The 20,427-nt window shown below is 65.6% G+C and overlaps 1 protein-coding gene and 1 pseudogene across 1 annotated transcript; one reads left to right on the top strand and one right to left on the bottom strand.

The window, feature by feature from the left end:
- Nucleotides 1-269: 269 nt before the first annotated feature.
- On the bottom strand, nucleotides 270-10,184 carry TNFAIP2 (TNF alpha induced protein 2). The gene is given in 12 exon segments (XM_036429018.2): nucleotides 270-771; nucleotides 774-814; nucleotides 2,483-2,604; nucleotides 2,773-2,939; nucleotides 3,141-3,258; nucleotides 4,077-4,185; nucleotides 4,686-4,784; nucleotides 5,745-5,845; nucleotides 5,996-6,118; nucleotides 6,266-6,380; nucleotides 8,976-9,609; nucleotides 9,788-10,184. Coding segments are annotated over 12 exon segments (2,040 nt in total). The 5' UTR covers nucleotides 10,104-10,184; the 3' UTR covers nucleotides 270-676.
- On the top strand, nucleotides 4,827-5,617 carry LOC118714097 (annotated as a pseudogene).
- Nucleotides 10,185-20,427: the final 10,243 nt, after the last annotated feature.

Below are 20,427 nucleotides of genomic sequence, written 5' to 3'. Positions count from 1 at the left end.
CGGACTCAGCCGGACTTCCAGGTGGCGGACCCAGGAAGGCACCCCTGGGCTGGGCCTGCTGGGGGGCAGGCTGAACCCTAGAAGACCCAGGAGGCCCCTTCTGGGCAGGGGGTGTCTGCGGACAATGCCAGCAGAGGGGGGTCGGTATGAGCTGCAGGGGTGGGGGGTGGGGGTGGGGGCAGCCTGGAGGGGCTCTGATGCGGGCTCTGCCCAGCCTGTCAGTGACTGCCCACCCCTTTCCAGGCCGGTAAGAGCTCCTTCCCTCCTCCCCTCCCAGCTGCTTCCATTCCAGACCTGTGAGCAGCTGGGCGCAGCCCTGGGGAAGGGGCAGGCAGGTAAGGCTCGGCCCCGGCCCCAGGCACTCAGCCCCGGCCACGAGGGCAGCTCTGAGGCGGACGGGGAGGCCCCGGAGAGGAGGTGACCCAGGCCGCTGACCCCTGGCCACCTGCCCCCTTTAGTGCATGACGATCAATGGCCACTTCTCAGGAGTGGCCTCCAGCTGGTAAGGAACCGTCCGGTCCAACTACCCTGGGTCTGCCCCAGGGCCAGGGACGGGCAGCAGCAGCAGCAGCAGGCCTGAGGCAGGGGAGGGCTGGAAACAAAGTGGGGTGACTAGCTCCAAGTGGGGTGTGTCCGAAGCTCACGGGCTCACCAGCAGGTCCGTCCACAGGAAAAGCTAACCAACCTTTATAAGTGAAAACAGTGACTTGGGCGACTCGTAGACCCCCGTGTGGATGTCCAGGATGCTCCGGATGGCCTTGACCTCACTGACAGGTTCCCCTTGATGGCCAGGATGGCGCTCAGGTGGTCTTTGCTGGCAGGAGGAAGTCCCATCAGTCCAGCAGGTCACCTACGCCCCTGCTCACACCCTCCCCTCTCCAGCCTCCCAGCCTGAGCCACAGCGCCAAGCAGCTCCGCCTCTTCCTCCCACTGAGCCCAACAGCATGGCCGCCAGGCCCCCATGGGCACCCAGCTCCTGCCTCCTCAGGCCTTTCACCGGCTGTCCCTGCTGGAGTCTCCTCCACCGCTCCGAGGTGACAGCTTTCAGCTTTAAGCCTCAGCTACAATGTCACCTCCCCAAAGAGGCTTTCCCACCCTTCAGTCAGCACCTCCTGCCGGTCACATCATCTGTACAACTTGCATGCGTGTTCCTCTGCTGTGAGCCCTCAGCGGGCTGTAAGCCACCTGAGGGAGGGCTGAGGCCTGCTCCGTCTTGCACATCATTGCATCCTGGTACCTAGCGCAGAGCCTGGCACCTAGGACCACTGGTAACTGTGGGAGGGATGGTGGGTGGATGGAAGGATGGATGAATAGGTGGGTGAATGTATGGATGAAAGAGTGAGTGGATAAATGGATGAATGAATGGATAGATGGATTGATGGATGGATGGATGGATGGATGGAAGGAAGGAAGAAAGGATGAATGAGTGAGTGGATGGATGGGTAAGTGAATGGATGGATGGAAGGAAGGATGAATGGATGGATGGATGGATGGAAGGAAGGATGAATGAGTGAGTGGATGGATGGCTGAGGGGTGGATGGGTGGGTAAGTGAATGGATGGATGGATGGATAGATGGAAGGATGGATGAGTGAGTGGATGGATGGATGGATGGATGGATGTAAGGATGGATGGATGAGTGAGTGAGTGGGTGAGGAGTGGATGGGTAAGTGAATGGATAGATGGATGGATAGATGGAAGGATGGATGAGTGAGTGGGTGGATGGCTGAGGGGTGGATGGGTGGGTAAGTGAATGGAGAGATGCAGAGTTGGATGGATGATGGATGGATGCATGAATGGATAGGTGGTGGATATGTAGATGACTGGATGGCTAGATGGCTAGATGTGGATGATGGGTGAGTAGACAGCGAGATAGCCTGCTGGGCAGTTAGATGAGATGGGGAGATGCTGCTTGGATGGGTGGGTAGGTGAATAAATGGGTGCATGTGTGGGTAGGCGGGTGGCTAGGTGGATGAGTGCAGTGGGTGAGCCAGGGGCTGCACTAGACTGAGACAGCAATCCAACTCAGGGCCCCTTCAAACTTCCTCTTCCATGTCGGAGGACTCAGCCCAAAATCCCATTTCCTTGCTCATAAGATCCTCAGACAGCCTCCACTCTGGAACAGGGGCATGTGTCCAGGTTGTGGGCTTGATCCCCAGGAGGGGGCATGCAGGAGGCAGCTGCTCAGTGATTCTCTCCCATCAGTAATGCTTCTGTGTGCGTCTCTCTCTCTCTCTCCCCCTTCCTCTCTGAAGTCAGTACAAATATATGTTTAACGACAAAAAGGAAAGCGTCAGCCTGGTAGGGATGAGCCACTGTAAGACCTCGCCCGGGAGCCGGCCCAGTCCCGGCCTCAGCGAAGTCCACAGCCAGGACTGCGTTGCGTGGCCGGTACTGGAGGGCCCGCCCCAGAGGGGCTTGGCTGCAGCCGGGACTGGCAGGGCCATACTGACTGCCCAGGTCCTGTGACACCGCCTGTCTCACCTGAAGTCAGGGTACAGGGTGGCGTAAGTGGCCACCTCGATCTTGATGGCACTGGGGTCCTGCAGGCGGATGATCTCGGCGAGCGTCGAGAGGGCGGGCTGCAGCCAGGTGGCCGGGGAGCCCTGCGGGCACAGGCCTGGTTGGAGGGAGCTGCCCGGCTCCAGAAGTGCCCCGGGCCCAGCGGGGGCCAGGCCAGAGCACTGAGCTTGGAGAGGCCCAGGGGGCAAGGGCAGCCCATTGGGGGGGGTATGTGAGGGGATGGAAGGGGTATTTGGGGGGTCAGTGCTTACGTGCTGAGTGCAGAAGCGCTCGATGAGGTTGGCGTTGGCCAGGACCTGCCCGGCCAGTTGCTGCTGCTGCTCCGCGGTCTTGAGGACCAGGCGCCGCTTGCTGAGCCGCACGATGTACTCCTTCACCAGGTGCACGTGGACCAGGGGCAGAGGCAGGGCCATGAGCCCTCCCCAAGGAGCCACGCTCTCCCTGCAGAGCCGGCAGCCCCGGGCCGGAGTTCAGGGAGCACGGACGTCAGGGCCAAGGAGTGCGTGCATGCCTGTGGGCGTGCCACGTGGCGCGCAGGCCTATTAGCTGCGTGCCGGCTGCGTGGCCGCCGGACCAGCTCCCACCCCCCGCCCCGCGGGAGCGCAGCTCCTGGAAACACTCCGGCAGTTCCGAGAACTCGAGAACTCGGGCAGCCGGGCCTCCACGACGGACACGACTTCCTCCAGAGTCTGCGCCACGGCCGCCCAGCGGGTCTGCGTGAGCCTCTTGAACAGCGGCTGTGCCGGGAGGAAGGCAGGATGTCTGCCCGCCCTGCAGGGAAGGCTGCCAGCCGCTCACACGCTCACACGCACACACGCTCACACGCACACTGACACGCAGGGTGGCCCGGGGGCCAGGGGACCCGAGAGTTGGCGGGACCCAGGGTGGGACTCAGGTCACCGGTAGGGAGTGGAAGGGGGTGTGTGTACCCTCCCCCAGGATGCCCGCTGGGGCTCCTGCAGCGCAGTCTGCCTGCGGAGGCTTTCCCCCCCACCCCCCTCTCCGACCTAAATAAATAAATTCCTGTGTAAACAAGGCTCGCGCCTGACTGGTGCCAAGTCACCCGGGTCACAGTGCGGCCTCACCGCCAGCTGGCCACCCATGGCCTCCCGCCCTGTCGCTGGGAACACGGCGGGTGGGCAGGGGCCCCTCCTGCTCCTCTCTGGGGACCCGAGCCCTCTGCTAAGGAACAAGGCCTTTCTGGGGGCTTCTTGGCCGGCGGACATGGCATGGCGGCGGCTGCCAGAGGCTCTGAGCATCACCGCTGGAGTTCGGCATGGGGACAGGTGGGGACAGGCGGGGCGGGGGGACTGGGGGGAGTGTGCAAACTTGGGGACTAGGGGGGCCGCTGAAGTTTTCCTGTGTCCTCCCAGCCCTGGGAGGCCCCTCTGAGGCCGAGCCCCAGCCAACATGGTGGAGATGAGGGCGAGGGCGAGGGCTCACCAGCCTCTCCACACCCAGCCCCACACCGTGCCTCCCACGTGGCAGCCTGGCCCCTGCCACTCGCCCACCCCCTGGCGGGCCACCCCCCGGTGGCCCCGGGCGGGCAAGCTACCTTCAGGTCCGAGAACAGGCCCTGGAGCAGGGTGTCAAAGCCGTGGCTCTTGAGTTCATTCAGGGGGCGCAGGGGGTCCGGAGGCGCCTGCCACTTCTCTATGGAGATCCTGGAGGACGGGGCGGGAGGTCACCCGGCCCTGCTGGCCCACGGCCCAAACCAGAGCCCGTGAGCCCGAGGCCAGTCTTCCTAACCGCCTCCTCCCTCTGGAACCCGCAGTCCAAGTCACCCCATTATAACCCCCGGGCAGGCCCAGTCTGCTCATCCCTGCACGCCCCCGCCCCACATCCTCTTCCTGACTGAGGTGCGGGAGCTGCTCAATGGGCAGAATCACTGCCCGATGTTCCAAGGACACAATCACCGCGGACCTGTGCCCGAGGCGAGCCCCCACGAGCGTTCCCGCGGGGCAGGCCGCTCACGTCCACAGCCTTCCTCGCTCACTCCGCGGCTGTGCTTAAGCCGCTGTGGCCTCGCTCCCCCCGCCCCCCTCACCTCACCCCCCCTCCGCACTCTCCTCTGCCTCCCAGCAGCCCTTCCCTCCAGCAGGCAGGCTGGTGCTCTGCTCCCACCCCGCCCGGCCTCCCGGCCTCGCCGCCCTCACCCTCTCACCAGAAGGTCAGGCAATTGTTGATGTTGGCCATGACATTGGCCCTGTAATTTCTCAGCTGTTTGCACCTCTCCAGAAAGTCATCAAAGGCCCGCTGGTAGCTGATGAGACAGGAAGGGGCGCTGGCGGGACCAGCACAAACACCGGACAGGAGCAGCGCCTCTCCCAGGGTGGCCCCTCGGCTTAGGGCGGCGGCTGGGCCCCGCACCCCAAGGTCCTGCCCAGCTCCCGGGCAGGGGGCCACCGAGCTCTGGGAGACTGGAGGGGGCCATGGGTAAACGGAGGGGTCCTCAGAAGTGGGGAGGTTTCTGCCTCCACGGCTGCCATGGCTCCCGTGAAAAAGCTCGTGGCAAAGGGGTAAAAAAAAAAAGAAGCAGGTTCTGAAGTTTCTGCTGGATGCACCCACCCCGCAGAAGATGGAATCATGGATGCTGCCAACTTTGAGCAGTTTCTTCAGGAGAGAATCAAAGTGAACGGAAAAGCTAAGAATCTCGGTGGAGGGGTTGTAACCATTGAAAGAAGCAAGAGTAAGATCACTAATAATGTTTGAGGTGCCTTTTTCCAAAAGGTATTTGAAATATCTCACCAAAAAATATCTGGGGAAGAATAACCTATAGGACTGGTTGCGCGTAGTTGCTAACAGCAAAGAGTTACAAATTGTGTTACTTCCAGATAAACCAGGATGAAGAGGAGGAGGAAGATGAGGATTAAAGCTCATTTATCTGGCAAATTTTGTATGAGTTCTTGAATAAAACTTGGGAACCAAAAAAAAAAAAAAAAAAAAAAAAAAAGTGGGAGGGAGGCAGCCAGGAGTTGGGGGTGGAGACTAGGCTGTCACTGAAGGGGAGCCCAGGGTCTCGGTCCTTCAGGGGCACCCCCTTGCAGCTGAGGGTGCTCTGCTGGGAGCTGTGCCAGTAGGATGGGGGCCTCGGGGCCCAGGGCAGGGGGAGAGGGCTCCTGCCCAGAAGGACAGACACCTTAGGGGCACCAATCTAGCCTGGACCCCAGCCGAGCACAGGGCGGAGGCTGCGGGCCCTCTGGGCATGCCTGCACACACCCACCTCCTCAGAAACGCAGCCAGCTCCGCCAGCAGCATGCTCTTGATCTGCTTGCCCAGGTCCAGCGTGATGCTCTCGGCCTTGGCCTCGCCCTGGGAGATGATCTGCAGGGAGCGGGTAAGCTGAGCAGGGGCCCAGCTGGACCAGGGCTGGGGGGGCGGGGGGGGGCACGCTGAGAACGGGGCGGGCTCGGAGGCGGCACGTGTGCTGTCAGGGATGGACGGCGGGCTGCGGGCGCGGGCGGGCTGTGCCACCTGGATGATGTCGATGGCCAGCTCGCTGTGGCAGTGGCCGTTCAGCCTCTGGGGGGCCACATCCCGGGCCCAGCGCTGCGACTCCAGGTCCAGGGCTCGGCTCATCAGCTCCTTCACGCTGGTCTGGGGGCAGGGGCGAGTCAGGTCAAGGTCGGCAGGAACCCATGAGCCCTGCCCCCGGGGAGCCCTGCCAGGTTCCCGGTGCCCCGTCCGCCCGCTTCCTTCCTGCCCCTCCCGGCCCGGCCCGGCGCTGGCGCCTCACGGACTCACCACCTCGTTGGACAGGAACGTGGCCTCCAGCAGCCGGATCTGCTTGGGGGGCAGGAGGCTGCCCAGGTTGAGCCGCTGCAGCTCACCTGCCAGCGAGGAGCTGTTGATGATGCCACTGAGGGCAGAGGGGGCTGGCGGGAGGAGACAGCCCCCCGCCCAGCTCCATCCTGAGCTGAGAGCACCTCCCCGCCTGCTCTCCCCTGCCCCGAGCGCCACCGTGTGCCCCCATGACCCACCGGCCTCTGCGTCTCGATGATGGACCCTCTCCTGTTCCGGGAAAAAGCCTTGGCATCACCGTGTTTTTTTTTTAAATATATTTTATTGATTTTTTACAGAGAAGAAGGGAGAGAGATAGAGAGCTAGAAATGTCGATGAGAAAGAAACATCGACCAGCTGCCTCTTGCACACCCCCTACCCAACATACATGCCCCTGACCGGAATCAAACCCGGGACCTTTCAGTCCGCAGACCGACGCTCTACCACTGAGTCAAACTGGTTTCAGCATCACCATGCCTTTTACTCTCTCATCCACTCAGGCTCCAAAACATCGCCACCCCTGCCTCCATCAGCCTCCAGCCACCCAGCCCAGCCACCCCTTCTCTCCCCAGCTCACTGCCACAGCCCCCTCCCAGGCTCCTGCCTCTGCCCTGTCCACCGGCAGGCAGAACCTGCTGGCCGCCTCCTGCAAATCAAACCCCATCTCCCCTCTGACACAGCTACCCGCTCTCACCAGCAGCAGCCTGGACCTGCCACCCCTCCCACCTGCCCTCCCTCTCACTCCCCTGCACCCCAGCCTGGGCCCCCTCCCTCCGGCCACCCGTGCTGCCCGCAGAGGCCGGCCGCCAAGCAGGAAGGGCTGCTCACAGGGCCTTGGAGGCAGCTCCCTCACCCTCTCGGCGCTCTGCGGGGTCCGTGCCCCCAGGGACGGCCCCACCCTGGCACTTCCTCAGCCTTTGTCTGCGAGAGGCTCAGGGGCGGCCTCTCTGCCCCTGGCAGCCGGACGCCATGTCCCTGTGCTGCCTGCACTCCTGCCACACAAAGCCTCCTCGCCTCCTCAGGGCTCCAGCCCAGCCGGCTCCGTTTCCTGCTGTCGACCCTGTGGGCCCGGCCAAAGGCCCCAGTCACCGGGACAGGAAGGCTGCCTGCCTGGCAGAGGTGTGCGTGCCCAGCGCTTCCTGGTGAGTCAGGCCGCAGTGCCTGCCTGTGCCGCCTGCCTGTGCCGCCTCCCTGTGCCCTGCTGACTTCTCACCCACCACCCACTGGGCCCTTCCTCTGGACCCGCTGACCCAGCAGCACCATCGGAGCCCCCGGCCACCCAGGTGGCCCCCGAGGCCCTCACGGCTGCTCAGGCTCCGCCCTCCAGGCTCCCCAGGCCTTCCACTTGGGGCTGGGCAAGGCACCCCTGGCTTTGTGCTGGGCACCACCACACTCGCTCTCTCCCCACCCAGCTGGTGCTGAGACCCACGGCCTCTGGGTAACCCGGACACCTGACGCTGGACACACGGCTGCCAGGCCCCCTCCGCCTCACCGCCAGCCTCCGCCCCATGGCTCCAGCCCCTTGGCCAGAGCTCAGCTCAGCTGTGGCTCCCAGGGGCGTCCAAAGGGCCAGGAGGCCCCCAGCCCAGCCCTGCTCTCCGTGCTTCCGGGGGCCCCATAACCTGTCCATAAATCCAAGCGGGGACAAGCTCAGCCAGCTCCCAGAATGCCTCCCGGCTCAGCTCAGGCCCAGGGGGGTGACCCCTTGCCAAGAGCACCACCCTCCCCCCGCCTTCTCCCCGGCCCCTCCGCTTCCTCCTGTGGGCCTGGGGGCTGTCCCTGCTCAGGACGTTGGCTCCTGCTCCCGGCAGACCCTACGGGCACCTCCTCAGCCCACTTCCCGGACTGACCAGGCCAGGCTAGGGCCCTGCCTTGGGCTCCCCCAGGCCCTGGCAGGGGCCACAGCCCTTCCAGCTCTGGATGGCCATCGTCTGCCCCACCCCTCGCCCAGTTCATGAATGAATGAAGTTCTTGGCCCGGCCGGCGTGGCTCAGTGCTTGAGCATTGACCTGTGAGCCAGGAGGTCACGGTTCGATTCCTGGTCAGCCCACATCGATCCCGTGTGGGGCCTGCAGGAGGCAGCCAATCAGATTTCTCATTATTCATGTTTCTCCTCCCTCTCCCTTCCACTCTGAAATAATAAAATGTATTTCTCTGCCTTTCTCTGCACCCTAGTTGCCCCAACTGCCCCAGTTTCCCCGAGTGAGGCCCTGGAATGAATGGTTCCAGGTGCAAAGCAGACCCCAGCAGGCCTGAGCTTCATCCTGGCTCCGCCCACGGGGGCCCCGCCCCACGGACCAGGGCCCCACCCACAGGAACGCCTCCTCCGGCCATCCCCCCTCTCCTCCCCCTTGGCCCCCACCCCCCCACCTCCTCCCCCTCTCCCCCCCACCTCCACCCCCTCTCTCCCCCACCTCCACCCCCTCTGTCCCCCGCCTCCACCCCCTCCGCCCCCACCTCCACCCCCTCTCCCCCCCACACCTCTACCCCCTCTCCCCCCCACCTCCCCCTCTCCCCTCACCTCCACCCCCTCTCCCCCCCACCTCCACCCCCTCCGCCCCCCACTCCACCCCCCCGCCCCCCCTCCCCCCCCCCCCCCCCCCCTCCCCACCCCCCCTCCACCCCCTACCCCCCCCCACCCGCCCGGGCGCCTCCGGGCCAGGCCAGCACTCACTTGGGGTAGAGGCTTTGCACCCAGAGCAGCAGCATGTAGGTGTCGCGCGGGCACAGCTCGAACTGCGCCATGGCCGCCACCTGGGCCGCGAAGTGCGCGTGGTAGGCCTCGGCGTAGGTGGCCACGACGCGGAACTCGGCGGGGAAGAGCGGCTTCAGGCGCTGCGCCACGGCCTGCAGGTCCTCCCGCATGGTGCGGCCCATGGCCAGGAAGGCGCGCTCGGCCTCCGACAGGCCCTGGGCGGCGGCGGGCGGCCGGCCCAGCCGCTCCTCGGCCTCGCGGGCCACTTCGTGCCGCCACAGCTGCAGCCAGCGCCGCGGCCGCGTGGGCGCCAGCGCGGGGGGCCCGGGCTCGGCGGCCGCGCGCCGGTCCTCGCGCTCCTGCTCGGCCAGCACGGCCAGCGCGCGCCGCAGCCGCCCGGGCTCGGGCTGGGCGTCCAGCGGCCGGCGCAGCGGGCCCAGCACCTGGTCGCGCAGCAGCGCGAACAGCGCCTCCACCTTGCTCTGCCGCCGCACCAGCTCCGCCTCGGCCGTGCCGCCCGCCGCCGCCGCCGCCCGCAGCTCCCGCTCCAGCCGCATCAGCGGCGCCGCCGCCTCCAGCTGCCCGCGCTCCAGGGCCGCCTTCAGCTCCTCCACTGCGGGCGGGGGCCGGCGTCAGCGCGCTCACCCCAGGCCGCGTCCAGGCTCCCCGCCCACATTGGGCAGGGCGCAGGGGAGCCAGGAGGGGAGAGGCGTCCGTGCCCACCATGCCGCCCGCTCCCCTGGACCGTGAGCCCGGCCCGACACGGCCCCGCACCCCCGGGCCCAGCCTACCTGTGGGCAGCGGGTCCGCAGGCCCCGGCGTGGCGTCAGGCTTGCGGGCGGGCTCCACGGAGCCGGCCGCGCCTTTCTTCTTCTTCCCTTTGGTGAAGAGGCCGAACACGGTGGCCAGGCCTTTGGACTTCTTCTTGGAAGTCTCCGCCTCATCCCGCTCCGGGGCCTCCGGGGGTGGCACCAGGTCCTCCGAGGAGGCCTCGGACATGGAGGCCTCGGACTCCGCCTCCGACGCCGTCCGAAACCTGAGGGGGCTCCCCAGGAAGTCAAGGGCCTCTGCCCCGGGCAGGCCTTGGAAGGTCATCATCTTCAGCATCGCTCGTGCTCAGGCCTGGGCCGAGGGGAGGGCAGCAGTCAGCGTCACAGCACTCGGCGGGGCAGCTCGGTGCGCTGCCAGTCCTCCCCGGGGGGCCACCTGGGCACCAGCTCCGCCCCTGCCCGACCCGGTTTCTCAGCCCTCACCACTCCTCCTCCCCCAGCCCCCACTCCAGCACCGCCAGGCAGGGAACAGGCTAAGGCCCCCCTCCCAGCTGGAGGGGCCCCCTTTCACTGGCAAAACTTCCTGGGCAGCCCACCCTCTGGGCAGGGGCTGCAGAGCATGCGCCCTGGATCCCACGGGCCTGGGGGGGACAGCGGGCTCGGTCCCATTGCACGGAGCATCGACCGAGGCCCGGAGGGGCCCGAGGCAGCGAAGGCTGGCTGAGGCAGAGGCCTGCCCTGCACGCCCTCCATCTGGCCAGCGCTTCCCTGGTCCTGTCTGGCTGTGGGGTCCCAGAGGGACACTGTGAGCAAGCAGAGCCGTGCCCTAGCCTGGCTGTGGGTACAGAAGCCGCAGACGCCTCCCGCACCAGGGGGAAGGACCTCGGAGAGTAACCCGCCAGGCCACAGCATTCACTTTCCGTGCCTTCTGGGGTGCCCATCCCCTCACTTCCACATGGGGGGTGGGGATGGGGGGGAGGAGGAGACACGTCATCTCAGGGACAGGACTCGGGGAGGCCTGAACACCGCACAGGCAGCGGCGTGCACTGGAGCTCACCCCCTGCCTCCGGTCCCCCAGCACCTTGCAGGCTGCTCCCCCGAAGGCAGGACCCTGTGCCCAGCAGGCTCGGCCACTCAGCCAGGCCAACCCCAGGGAGTGAGCGGGGCAGAGTGGGAAGAGGGAGCAGACGGGCTAGGCCTTCCTGGGAACGGGTGACCCATAACCACGGTGCCCTTTCTCCCACCCCAGAGTGAACGTGCCCAGGCATGAGGCACCCAGCAACGACAGACCGCCCGGCGCAGCCCGCCACCCGGCCAGGGGGAACGGAGTGTGGGTGATGCGGGGCTCAGCTTGACCTGGAGCCCCCGCTGCCTCCCATCAGCCCACACCCTGTCCCATCCCCCCTCACCCCCGCTCGCTGCGCACCCTAACCCCTGAGCTTGGCCAGCGCCGCTCGGGGCCGGGCGCCTGGCTTGTACCCACTGGCCTCCAGTGCTTCCCCTGCCATGTGGCCTGGCGGTCGCACTGCAGAGCCCAGGAGGGGTGCTCCAGGGAGCCCCAGACCAAGGTCCTCGTCTCTGCCTCTCACCACTACCCCAGCATCCCTCCCAATCCGCCCATTTCATGCCACTCACCCATAGGAGCTGACCTGGCCGGCTGGTGGGTGCTCAGGGTCCCCCCCAGGGGCCTGCCCCACCTCTGCCCCCCTCCTGGGGCGAGGCAGAGGCCATCCCGACCCGCAGGGGCCCAGCCTCACCTCTGCCCACCTCCCAGTCCCCACACAAGCTGGGCTCCGTCTGACCTCCAGACGCTGCTCTGGCGGGTCCCCACGGGTTCCCCTCCACCCCTGGGCGCAGACTCCTTCTCAGGCCCCCGAACTGCAGACCCGCACCGCCCAGCGCCAGCCACGGGGCCCAGGGAGGGTGCGGGTGTCAGCCGGCAGGGGCGGCAGAGTTCGCTCCGCTCAGCGCAGCCCTTGCTGGGCAGTGAAGATACAGGTGACATCCCGTCCTCCCCATCCTCCTCAGGCACACAGCCCCCTCCTCCCTCCCCTGGGGTCAGGCTGCGCCACACCCTCCCCTGCCTCTGCTCGGGGGTCCTCCAGGCTGCAGGGGGAGTGATGGCTGGGTCACACAGCCCCCTCCCTGCCTCCTGAAATGGGGAGACCCGCACCAACCCCACAGCCCCCTCCCTGCCTCCCCCAGGGCACCCCGCTGCCTCCCCCGGGGCACCCCTTCCTGCCTTCCCCGGGGCACCCCGTGCTTTGAGCGCAACCCGGTCCTCAGCGCCCGCAGCGCAAGCCTCAGTTTCCCCGGAGGCCTCAGTTTCCCCGGAGGCGGGGCTGCGGGGCGCCAGGGCCTAGGTCGGCAGCCCCCTCGGTCCCCGCCGCCGCCCCTCGGAGGACCGGGGAGCCCCCCCGGAGGACCGGACGCCACCCCCCCGGAAGACCGGGCTCCACCCCCCCGGAGGACCGGGCCGCCCCCCCGGAGGACCGGGGAGCCCTCCCGAAGGACCGGGGAGCCCCCCCGGAGGACCAAACAGTCGCCCCCCAGGAGAACCGGACAGCCACCCCAGAGGACCGGGCCGCCCCCCCCCGGAGAACCGGGCCGCCCCCCCGGAGGACCGGGGAGCCCCCCCGGAGGACCGGGCCGCCCCCCCGGAGGACCGGGCCGCCCCCCCGGAGGACCGGGGAGCCCCCCGGAGGACCGGACAGCCCCCCGGAGGACCGGACAGCCCCCCGGGAGGACCGGACAGCCCCCCGGAGGACCGGCGGCCGCGGGGCGATGGACGGACCGGACGCGGAGAGGAGTCACTTACTGAGCCGCCGGCGCCTCTGCCCGCCGGCGCCCGCGGCCTCAAAAAGCCTCGCCCGCCCGCCCCGCCCTCGGGCCCAGAGCGCGGGCGGAGGCGGAGGCGGGGGCGGCGGGGGCGCGGGGCTGCGGGTGCGGACGCGGAGCGCCCCCCGCCGGCAGGGCCGCCCAGCAGGCACGGGAGGGAGGGTCCCTGCTCCCACCGCGGGCGGGGCCCGGGCCGGGGCGCGGCCGCCGCAGGCCCTCCCCGGGGTTTGGGGCGCCGGGACCCTTACCCACGGCCGCCGGGGACCGGGTCCGGCTCCCCCCCATGGTCAGCGGCGCTGCTGATTGGCTGCTGGAAGCCCGCCCCAGGGCAGCCCCGCGCCCTGCGTCACAGAGCCCGTCCCAGCCCCGGCCTCCCCGGCTGTCCCACCCGACCCTCCGGGAGGGGCTTCCCGGAGGGGTGCCGGGGGCTGCGGGGGTCGCTGAGGACGGAGCCCCGGTGCGGGGTGCTGCATGCTCATGGGCAGGTCCCCGGAAAGGGGGGTGCCCGAGGGCACGCAGGCAGAGTGGAGGACCCCGGGCCCAGGACCCCGCTGAAGGGCTCCCCTTGTGGGACCCGGGCCGGGCCGGGCCGGACAGGCGCCTGGAGGCAAAGCCAGGGCCCAGGCAGCCGGGGCTTGAGCCCACTCAGCCCGGCTCTGTCCTCGCGGTGCGGCCTCGAGCAGCTCACCCCCGCTCTGGGCCTCAGTCTCCCCTCTCAGCCCGGCTGCCAGGCCTGTTAGGGGGTGGGGAGAGGGTGCTGGCGGAGAGACCCCCCAGCAGCGCACCCTGGCCATGGCACATGCCAGGAATCCCTCCCTCTGGAAAGGACAGTCATTCAGGAATTTCCCGGCTGAGCCGCTTCCCTTTTGCTGCCTCGCCGCCGCCCCCCTTGTTTGCTCCCTGACCCCTCACCTCGGGGGCAGCTCCCCCGTGGGCCTGGGAGGGTGGCAGGGCGGGCGGGGCGGGAGGGGGTGCCCCGGGGACAAGACTTCCTCTTCCTCTTGGGTGGCAGTGCCAGGCTTGGGTTTGGACACCGCCCTGTCCCTGTTGGCGCTTGGGAGGAGGGGAGCTCCTTCCCTCACCCTTCCCCACCCTGGCGCCCGGGCATTTTTCAGAGAAGCCAGCCGAGGGGCTGGGCGGTCATCCCATCTGCCCCACAGATGATGGGGAGCCGAGAGGCCAGGCCCCCAGGCCATCCAGCTGCCAGGGACCCTGGGGATGAACCCGGACCTGTGGCCGCATTGTGCAAACCTGCCTTCCGGGCAGGCTGCCCCCCGTCCACAGATGGGGACACCTGTGAGGCTCCGGTGGCCTGGTGGGCAGGGCCAGAGTGACGCTCCCCAGGGCACAGCCTGAACCGCAGCCTGGCAGCCTGCCCCTTCATGCTTCACCTGAGCAGCGGCCAGGCCCGGAGGGTGGGAGGGGGAGGAGGTGAGGGGTGAGGGGTGAGGGGGGGGAGGTGAGGGGGCAAGGGGGTAGGGAGAGCTGCCTGCCCTTGTGTGCTGCACCAGTCACTTCCCAAGGGCAGAGGGTGTCCGTGAAGCCCCGGTGAGGGAGGCCCTCTTGCATGGGCGGCCGGGCGGCGCTGAGGCTGTGACAGCTGGGGGAGGGGCGCTGACAAGGCCGGAGCTATTCTTACTCCTGACATATGAGGAACTGTCCTCCCGAGGCCAGACCGTCCAGGGAGAGCCAGCCGCGGGCCAGCCAACAATCCACCTCGGCAGGAGGCAGCCGATGCGGTGGGAGTGCTGCTGGCCAGCTGCTGGCCCTCCCTCCCAGTTCCATCCCGTGTCCCCTCCCCTCGGGCTCCGGCTGCGAGGAGGGTGTCAGCAGGAGCCGTGAGTGGTCTGCTGCCCACTGTGACCAGGGCCCTGGCCCTACCACACGCCTGTCGCTCTGCCTCCCTTCCCTCTGCTCAGCAGTGCCGCTGGCCCTGTCCTGAGACCCGTGGCCACAGATGCTTAACAAAAAGGACCATTCGATCCCGGACGCGTGCAGCTGGGCGTGTGCACCTTCGCCCTGTGGTGCAGCCAGGGCCGCGCGTCTGCGAACTTTGTCCACCGTGAGAAACTCACCGGACACCGCCCCCTCCCCCTCCGCCAGCCCCTGGCGACCGCCATTCTGCTCCACACACTGGCCCTTCTGAGGGCCTCGCGAAAGTGGAATCGCACAGGGTCTGTGCGCGGGCGCCGGCTCGTTTCTCTCAGCGTGCTGTCCCCACGGTTTGTCCCTTCGAGCGTGTCGGCTTCCCGTCCTCTGTAAGACTGAGTGCCGTTTGTTCACGGCACCGGCGGGCACGGGCTGCGGGCTGCTGCTGCCTTCGGCTGCTGAGAACACGTCCGCCCGCAGCCTGCCGTCCATTCTCGGGGCAGACCGCTGACTTCGAGGACTCGCAGCCCTGAGGGCTTTGCCGTGTTTACTGCTCCCATGGGTAAGGCGACCGCCAAAAGTGGGACGTCTGGTCACCTTACCATGGGGCAAGCCTCTGAGGTGCGTGCTCCCTCGTAGCCCCTCCAAGGCGGACTCTGAGCACCTCCCTCTCTGACGGCCCTGCCCCATGCTGGGCGCCCAGCAAACATCGCCCCCCGGTGGTCAGTGTGGAGATGCAGTTCTGTGGACTTGGGACGCAGGAAGGGGCTGCCAGCAGGACAGCTTGGATGCAGACACTAGAGGTTTTACTGCCTCCCACTTTGTTTACATCTTTGAGGGGAAAAGTCCCAGGATTTCATAATCTTGTTCATTGACTGAGTCTTCCCCTGCTCCCTCTGGGGCCCAGCCACAGGGGGTGGGGGGAGTGAGTGCCGGCTGTGCCGGGACTGTTGGGGGCGGGAGGACAGGGGACCTTGCTGGGAGAAGCTCCTGGAAAGGGGCCTGGAAGGCAGAGGGCACATTCAGGCCGAGGCTGAAGGTCTCACAAGAAGGAAGGACTGCAGGTCGTGGGGCCGTTGCCCCCGGAGGGGGCACAGGGGGGTGCTGACGGGGGGAGGGGGCTCCCCAGATCAGGAGGCCAGGGCACCAGGCTGTCGCCCAGCCTCCCGAGGCCCGGCCACTTCCCTCTGGGAAATGACTTGCATTTCCACACTGGCCCGCCAGTCCTGCTTGTCCCTCCGCTCCTCAGGCCACTGCCTGACTGGGGGGACCCTTCAGGGCCTCTTGTTCCCTGGGGTGCCCCTCACTCACTGCACCGGGCAGGCCCTTGTGCCCGTGCTGACAGAGGAGGAAACTGAGTCTCGGAAGAGCGAAGGAGCCAGCAGATGGAGGCCTTGAGGCTGGGTCTGTGGCCACAGGGAGGAGTCACTGGCTTGGGGTCGCTTACAGCTGCACAGTCCTGGGCCGGGGTCAGCTGACCTCCCCGGGCCACGGGACAGCTGGCCAGGAGCCACCCTCCCGGGCACCCTCTGCCTCGGGGGCGCTCCCCCACATGAGGATGTTTACTTGTGAACACCCCCCCCCCCCAGGAGGAAGCCAGGCCCACGCTTCCTTCTTTGCCTGGCAGTTGGGGAAACAGGCCGGAGGAGAAATGGCTTCGGCAAGGCCATGGGGCAAGAGGATCCCAATGCTTGGCCTCCCACGCAGCGAACGCAGAAGGGCTCCCGGGAGGAACCGCCCCTCCAGGGAGCCAGCGACTTCTCCAAGCCAGCCCCCATGGCCAACTCTCCCCAAAAAGGCCTGGCTTATGCAATGGCTTTTGGTGGTGATGCAAAACGGCCAAGTTCGGCAGTTGCCCCTCCCGGCCTGGGCTGCCCCGGGAGCCTTCCCCTAGCCCGTGTGGTTTCCAGTAAGTCATGCTGCTCTCACTGGGCCCGATGGCAGAGGCGGGAACGTTCCTGCAATCCCAGCGTTCTGCAGGCCTGGGCCAGGGCCCAGAGGCCAGGAGGCTGCCCAGAAGACAGTCCCAGTACAGCTGGCACTCTCTCCCCGCCTCCCCCGTCCCCCATGAGGCTGGGCCAGGGCCCAGAGGCCAGGAGGCTGCCCAGAAGACAGTCCCAGCACAGCTGGCACTCTCTCCCCGCCTCCCCCGTCCCCCATGAGGCTGGGCCAGGGCCCAGAGGCCAGGAGGCTGCCCAGAAGACAGTCCCAGCACAGCTGGCACTGTCTCCCCGCCTCCCCCGTCCCCCATGAGGCTGGGCCAGGGCCCAGAGGCCAGGAGGCTGCCCAGAAGACAGTCCCAGCACAGCTGGCACTGTCTCCCCGCCTCCCCCGTCCCCCATGAGGCTGGGCCAGGGCCCAGAGGCCAGGAGGCTGCCCAAAGCACGGAGGGCCTGATTTTCCCGGCGCCTCGGAGCTGGGCTCTCCTCATTGACGCTTGAGAGCTCAGGGTGTCAGCTTTGGAGAAAGAAGGCATAACTCACACCAGTGTTTTTATTTTATATTATTTTTTTTTAAATATATTTTATTGATTTTTCACAGAGAGGAAGGGAGAGGGATAGAGAGTTAGAAACATCGATGAGAGAGAATCATTGATCAGCTGCCTCTTGCACACCTACTGGGGATATGCCCGCAACCAAGGTACATGCCCTTGACCGGAATCGAACCTGGGACCTTTCAGTCCACAGACTGACGCTCTATCCACTGAGCCAAACCAGTTTCGGCTATATTATTATTTTTTAATAGATTTTTATTGACTTCAGAGAGGGAGAGGGAGAGAGAGAAACATCAACGATGAGAGAATCATTGATCGGCTGCCTCCTGCACACCCCTCCCCCACGCCCCTCCTTCCCATTGGGGACTGAGGCCACAACCCGGGCACACGCCCTGACCAGGAAGTGAGCAGTGACCTCCTGACTCAGAGGTCAATGCTCAACCACTGAGCCACACCAGCCGGGCTGCATAGGTGTGTTGAGACATGTGGCTTCACCCCCGGGGCCTCGTCTCCCCTCCTAGGGATGGTGGCAGGTGGTTGCCAGGGAAGGCTGCAGTGCCCGAGCACGCAGCAGCAGCACCTGCTCTGCTCCCTCCGGACCCTGCTGCCAGCCAGGCCCTCCGGAGCCACATTCGCATTTTTGCAGGAATGCTCCCCATTTCCCCGGGGAGACAGCGCCCGGAGAGGCGGAGTCGCGCCCAGAGTTACACAGCTAGGGAGGTGCCGAGCTGGGACCCAGAAGCTGATCCCTAACCCTGCTCGGAGGGAGGGAGCTGGGCACGCGGTGGCTGCGCCCCGACAGCCCAAGGGCTCAGGACATCATCCTCTTCCCTAGGATCCAGAGATCCATGGATCCCTAATTTGGGAACTTTTCTTACCCCGCTGGAGGACTGCCCCGCCCCCACCCCACCGCCCAGGACTGCCCCGACTGCCCAGCACAGGCGGCTACAGTTAAAACATGGGTTTAGGCCTATGTTTGCTGTATAAGACTACCCCACCCCCCCTTCCGAGGCAACACCAGTTCTTTTTTTAATAGACCGCCTCTCTGGCTCTGGCCAATCTGAGCAGGCTTTTTACTAGAACACAGTGTAGTTTCGGGTACAGAACATGTATAATTTGCTGCATAAAAAATACAGTACATCCTCCTTACCACTTCTTAATCCTGAACTAAGCAAACAGACCACTCTCCAAGACATATCGAAACCACAGATGAAAACACGGACACATGTTACCAGCCACTAACAGGTGTGGTGTAGTCAGCCTTGGCAGGGGGAGGGCCCAGGAGCGCAGGGGCCGGGTGTGGGCCTGGCATGTCCAGTCTGTCCCCTCCAAGCACTTCACTACAGCAGAGGTTCCGGGAGGCGGGTGTGACCTGGTGGCACCAACTCCCAGCACACCCCCCCTGGAGGCCCAGGAGGGGGCCTGCACTCTGTGTGCCACGGTGCCCAGCACAGAGTCACTGCCCAGCACTCTCACAGACGGGAGGGGGGAGGGCAGGGAGCAGGGGGAGGCCGGGTCCCTGCCCCTCCCCCCAGGCCTGAGCACAGACAGACCCTGACCACCATGGGGGCCCTCTTAGTCTGTGGGGTTTCTAAAGGGACTTTGTGGTGGCAAAGGAAGGAACTGAGATTGGGGAAGCAGGTTGCTCTGGGAACCAGCAGTCTTTCGCAGCAAGAGAAGGGCCGGGCATAAATGGATACAGCAGACAAGAAACATAAACTTAGAAGGCATGGGGAACCAGGCGGAAACCTTCTCTAGTGGAGTGGGCCCACGGCTTTTTATTTACACACGAGGGGCCCGATGCACGAAATTCGTGCAAGAGTAGGCCTTGTTCCCCGCTGGCTGGCTGCTGGCAGGTACCTGAGACCCGTTTTTGTTGCTGTTTTTGTGTATCTTTAAAAAATATATTTCATTGATTTTTTACAGAGAGGAAAGGAGAGAGATAGTTAGAAACATCAATGAGAGAGAGTCTCCTACTGGGGATATGCCCGCAACCAAGGTACATGCCCTTGACCAGAATCAAACCCGGGACCCTTCCGTCCATAGGCCAACGCTCTATCCACTGAGCCAAACAGGTTTCGGCCCGTTTTTTCTTGCAGCCCCAGAAGGTCGTCCACGCTATGCTTTTATTATTATAGATTTTGTCCTTTAGCAAAGCAAACATACATATCAAAGGTAAGGTTTGGTAAACAGTAAAAGATTTATCAGGTTAGGGGAACCCCTGAGCCATTCAGCCAACATTGTGTCAACAGAACAATCAGTACATAGCTTTAGCCCTTGCTAAAAGCCCCAAGGTCCATCAGCCTTCTAAAGGACTTCTTGCATAATTGTGACCTGCTGGTCTCATGACCTCCAGCACTCCTGGGCCTGGTGAGGGGCTGTCCGGTGCACAAGGACGCTGTGAGGTGCAGGGCCACACAAAGGGGCCTGCAGCCATGGGGCAGGGCCCGGCCTAGCTCTGCACTTTCCAGCCACAAGACTGTAGGCCAGGCCCTTCGCCTCTCCGTGCCTCAGTTTTTCCAGCTGTGAAATGAGCAGCTGTCTGTGACTCCCAGGCTGGGGAGGGTGACGTAAATGCCAGCCATAAAGCCAGGCCCGTGGCCCCGCTGTGACTGCATGTTCGCAGGGGCCAGGGCAGGCCATGCTCTGCTAGAAAAAGCTGGGAAGGCCCTGGGTGCAAGGCTGGGGGGACTCTCAGTGGCAGCAAAGCCCGAGGTGAGTGGGGCAGCGCGTGGGGAGGCCCCAGCAGCCTCCTCGAGGTGCAGGGGGGCACTGAGGCGCACACCACGCTGTCTCCCTGAGCTTCCAGGTTCAGAGACAGGAACTCGGAGTTTCCTGACAGGAATTCCATGCCTGGCAGGCCCAGTGCCTGTTCCTGTGAGCCCAGCAGCGTCTGGGGGCTGGAGCCAGCTTCCCAAGGCCGAGTGGGGACGGGCTGCTCCTAACGAGGGTGCAGTTGGGGAGGCTGGAGCCACGGGGTTGGCTGAGGTGGGCACACTCTGGGTGCTTCAGGCCCTGGGCTCTGGCCATTGGTCATTCTGCCCCAGGGGTGGGTGGGGGCTATGCCCAGGATCCTGCCTCCCTCCCTGTTACCAGGCCCCATAGGCCCTGCAGAGCCCAGAGAACTTGGCTCCTACTGTCCAGGCCAAGCATGGGCTAGGGCCCGACTCCAGAGCTGCTTCCGGACGTGCTGGCCAAGTTGTCTGGCTAATAAGGAAGTGTGTGTGTGTGAGAATATGTGCGCGTGTGTGTGTCCCTGGAATGTGCTGGCCCTGGTCCACAGGGAGGAAGGAGGGACCGGGCCCAGTGTCTGTGGTCCTCCTGGGGCAGGACAGTCCCGCTGCGGTCCCTCCAGGGGTTCCTGGTCCTGCCTCTACCTGGCACCCTCCTCCCTGGCAGTGCCCTCTCCTCCCTCTGCTGGCTCCTCCATGGACAGGATCAGCTGTCCATCCCGGAGCTG

This window comes from Pipistrellus kuhlii, unplaced genomic scaffold (assembly GCF_014108245.1).
Source record: "Pipistrellus kuhlii isolate mPipKuh1 unplaced genomic scaffold, mPipKuh1.p scaffold_m20_p_97, whole genome shotgun sequence".
Lineage (NCBI taxonomy): Eukaryota > Metazoa > Chordata > Mammalia > Chiroptera > Vespertilionidae > Pipistrellus > Pipistrellus kuhlii.
Note: the sequence above shows the minus strand (reverse complement) of the source record. Positions and strands in the feature narration are given on the sequence as shown.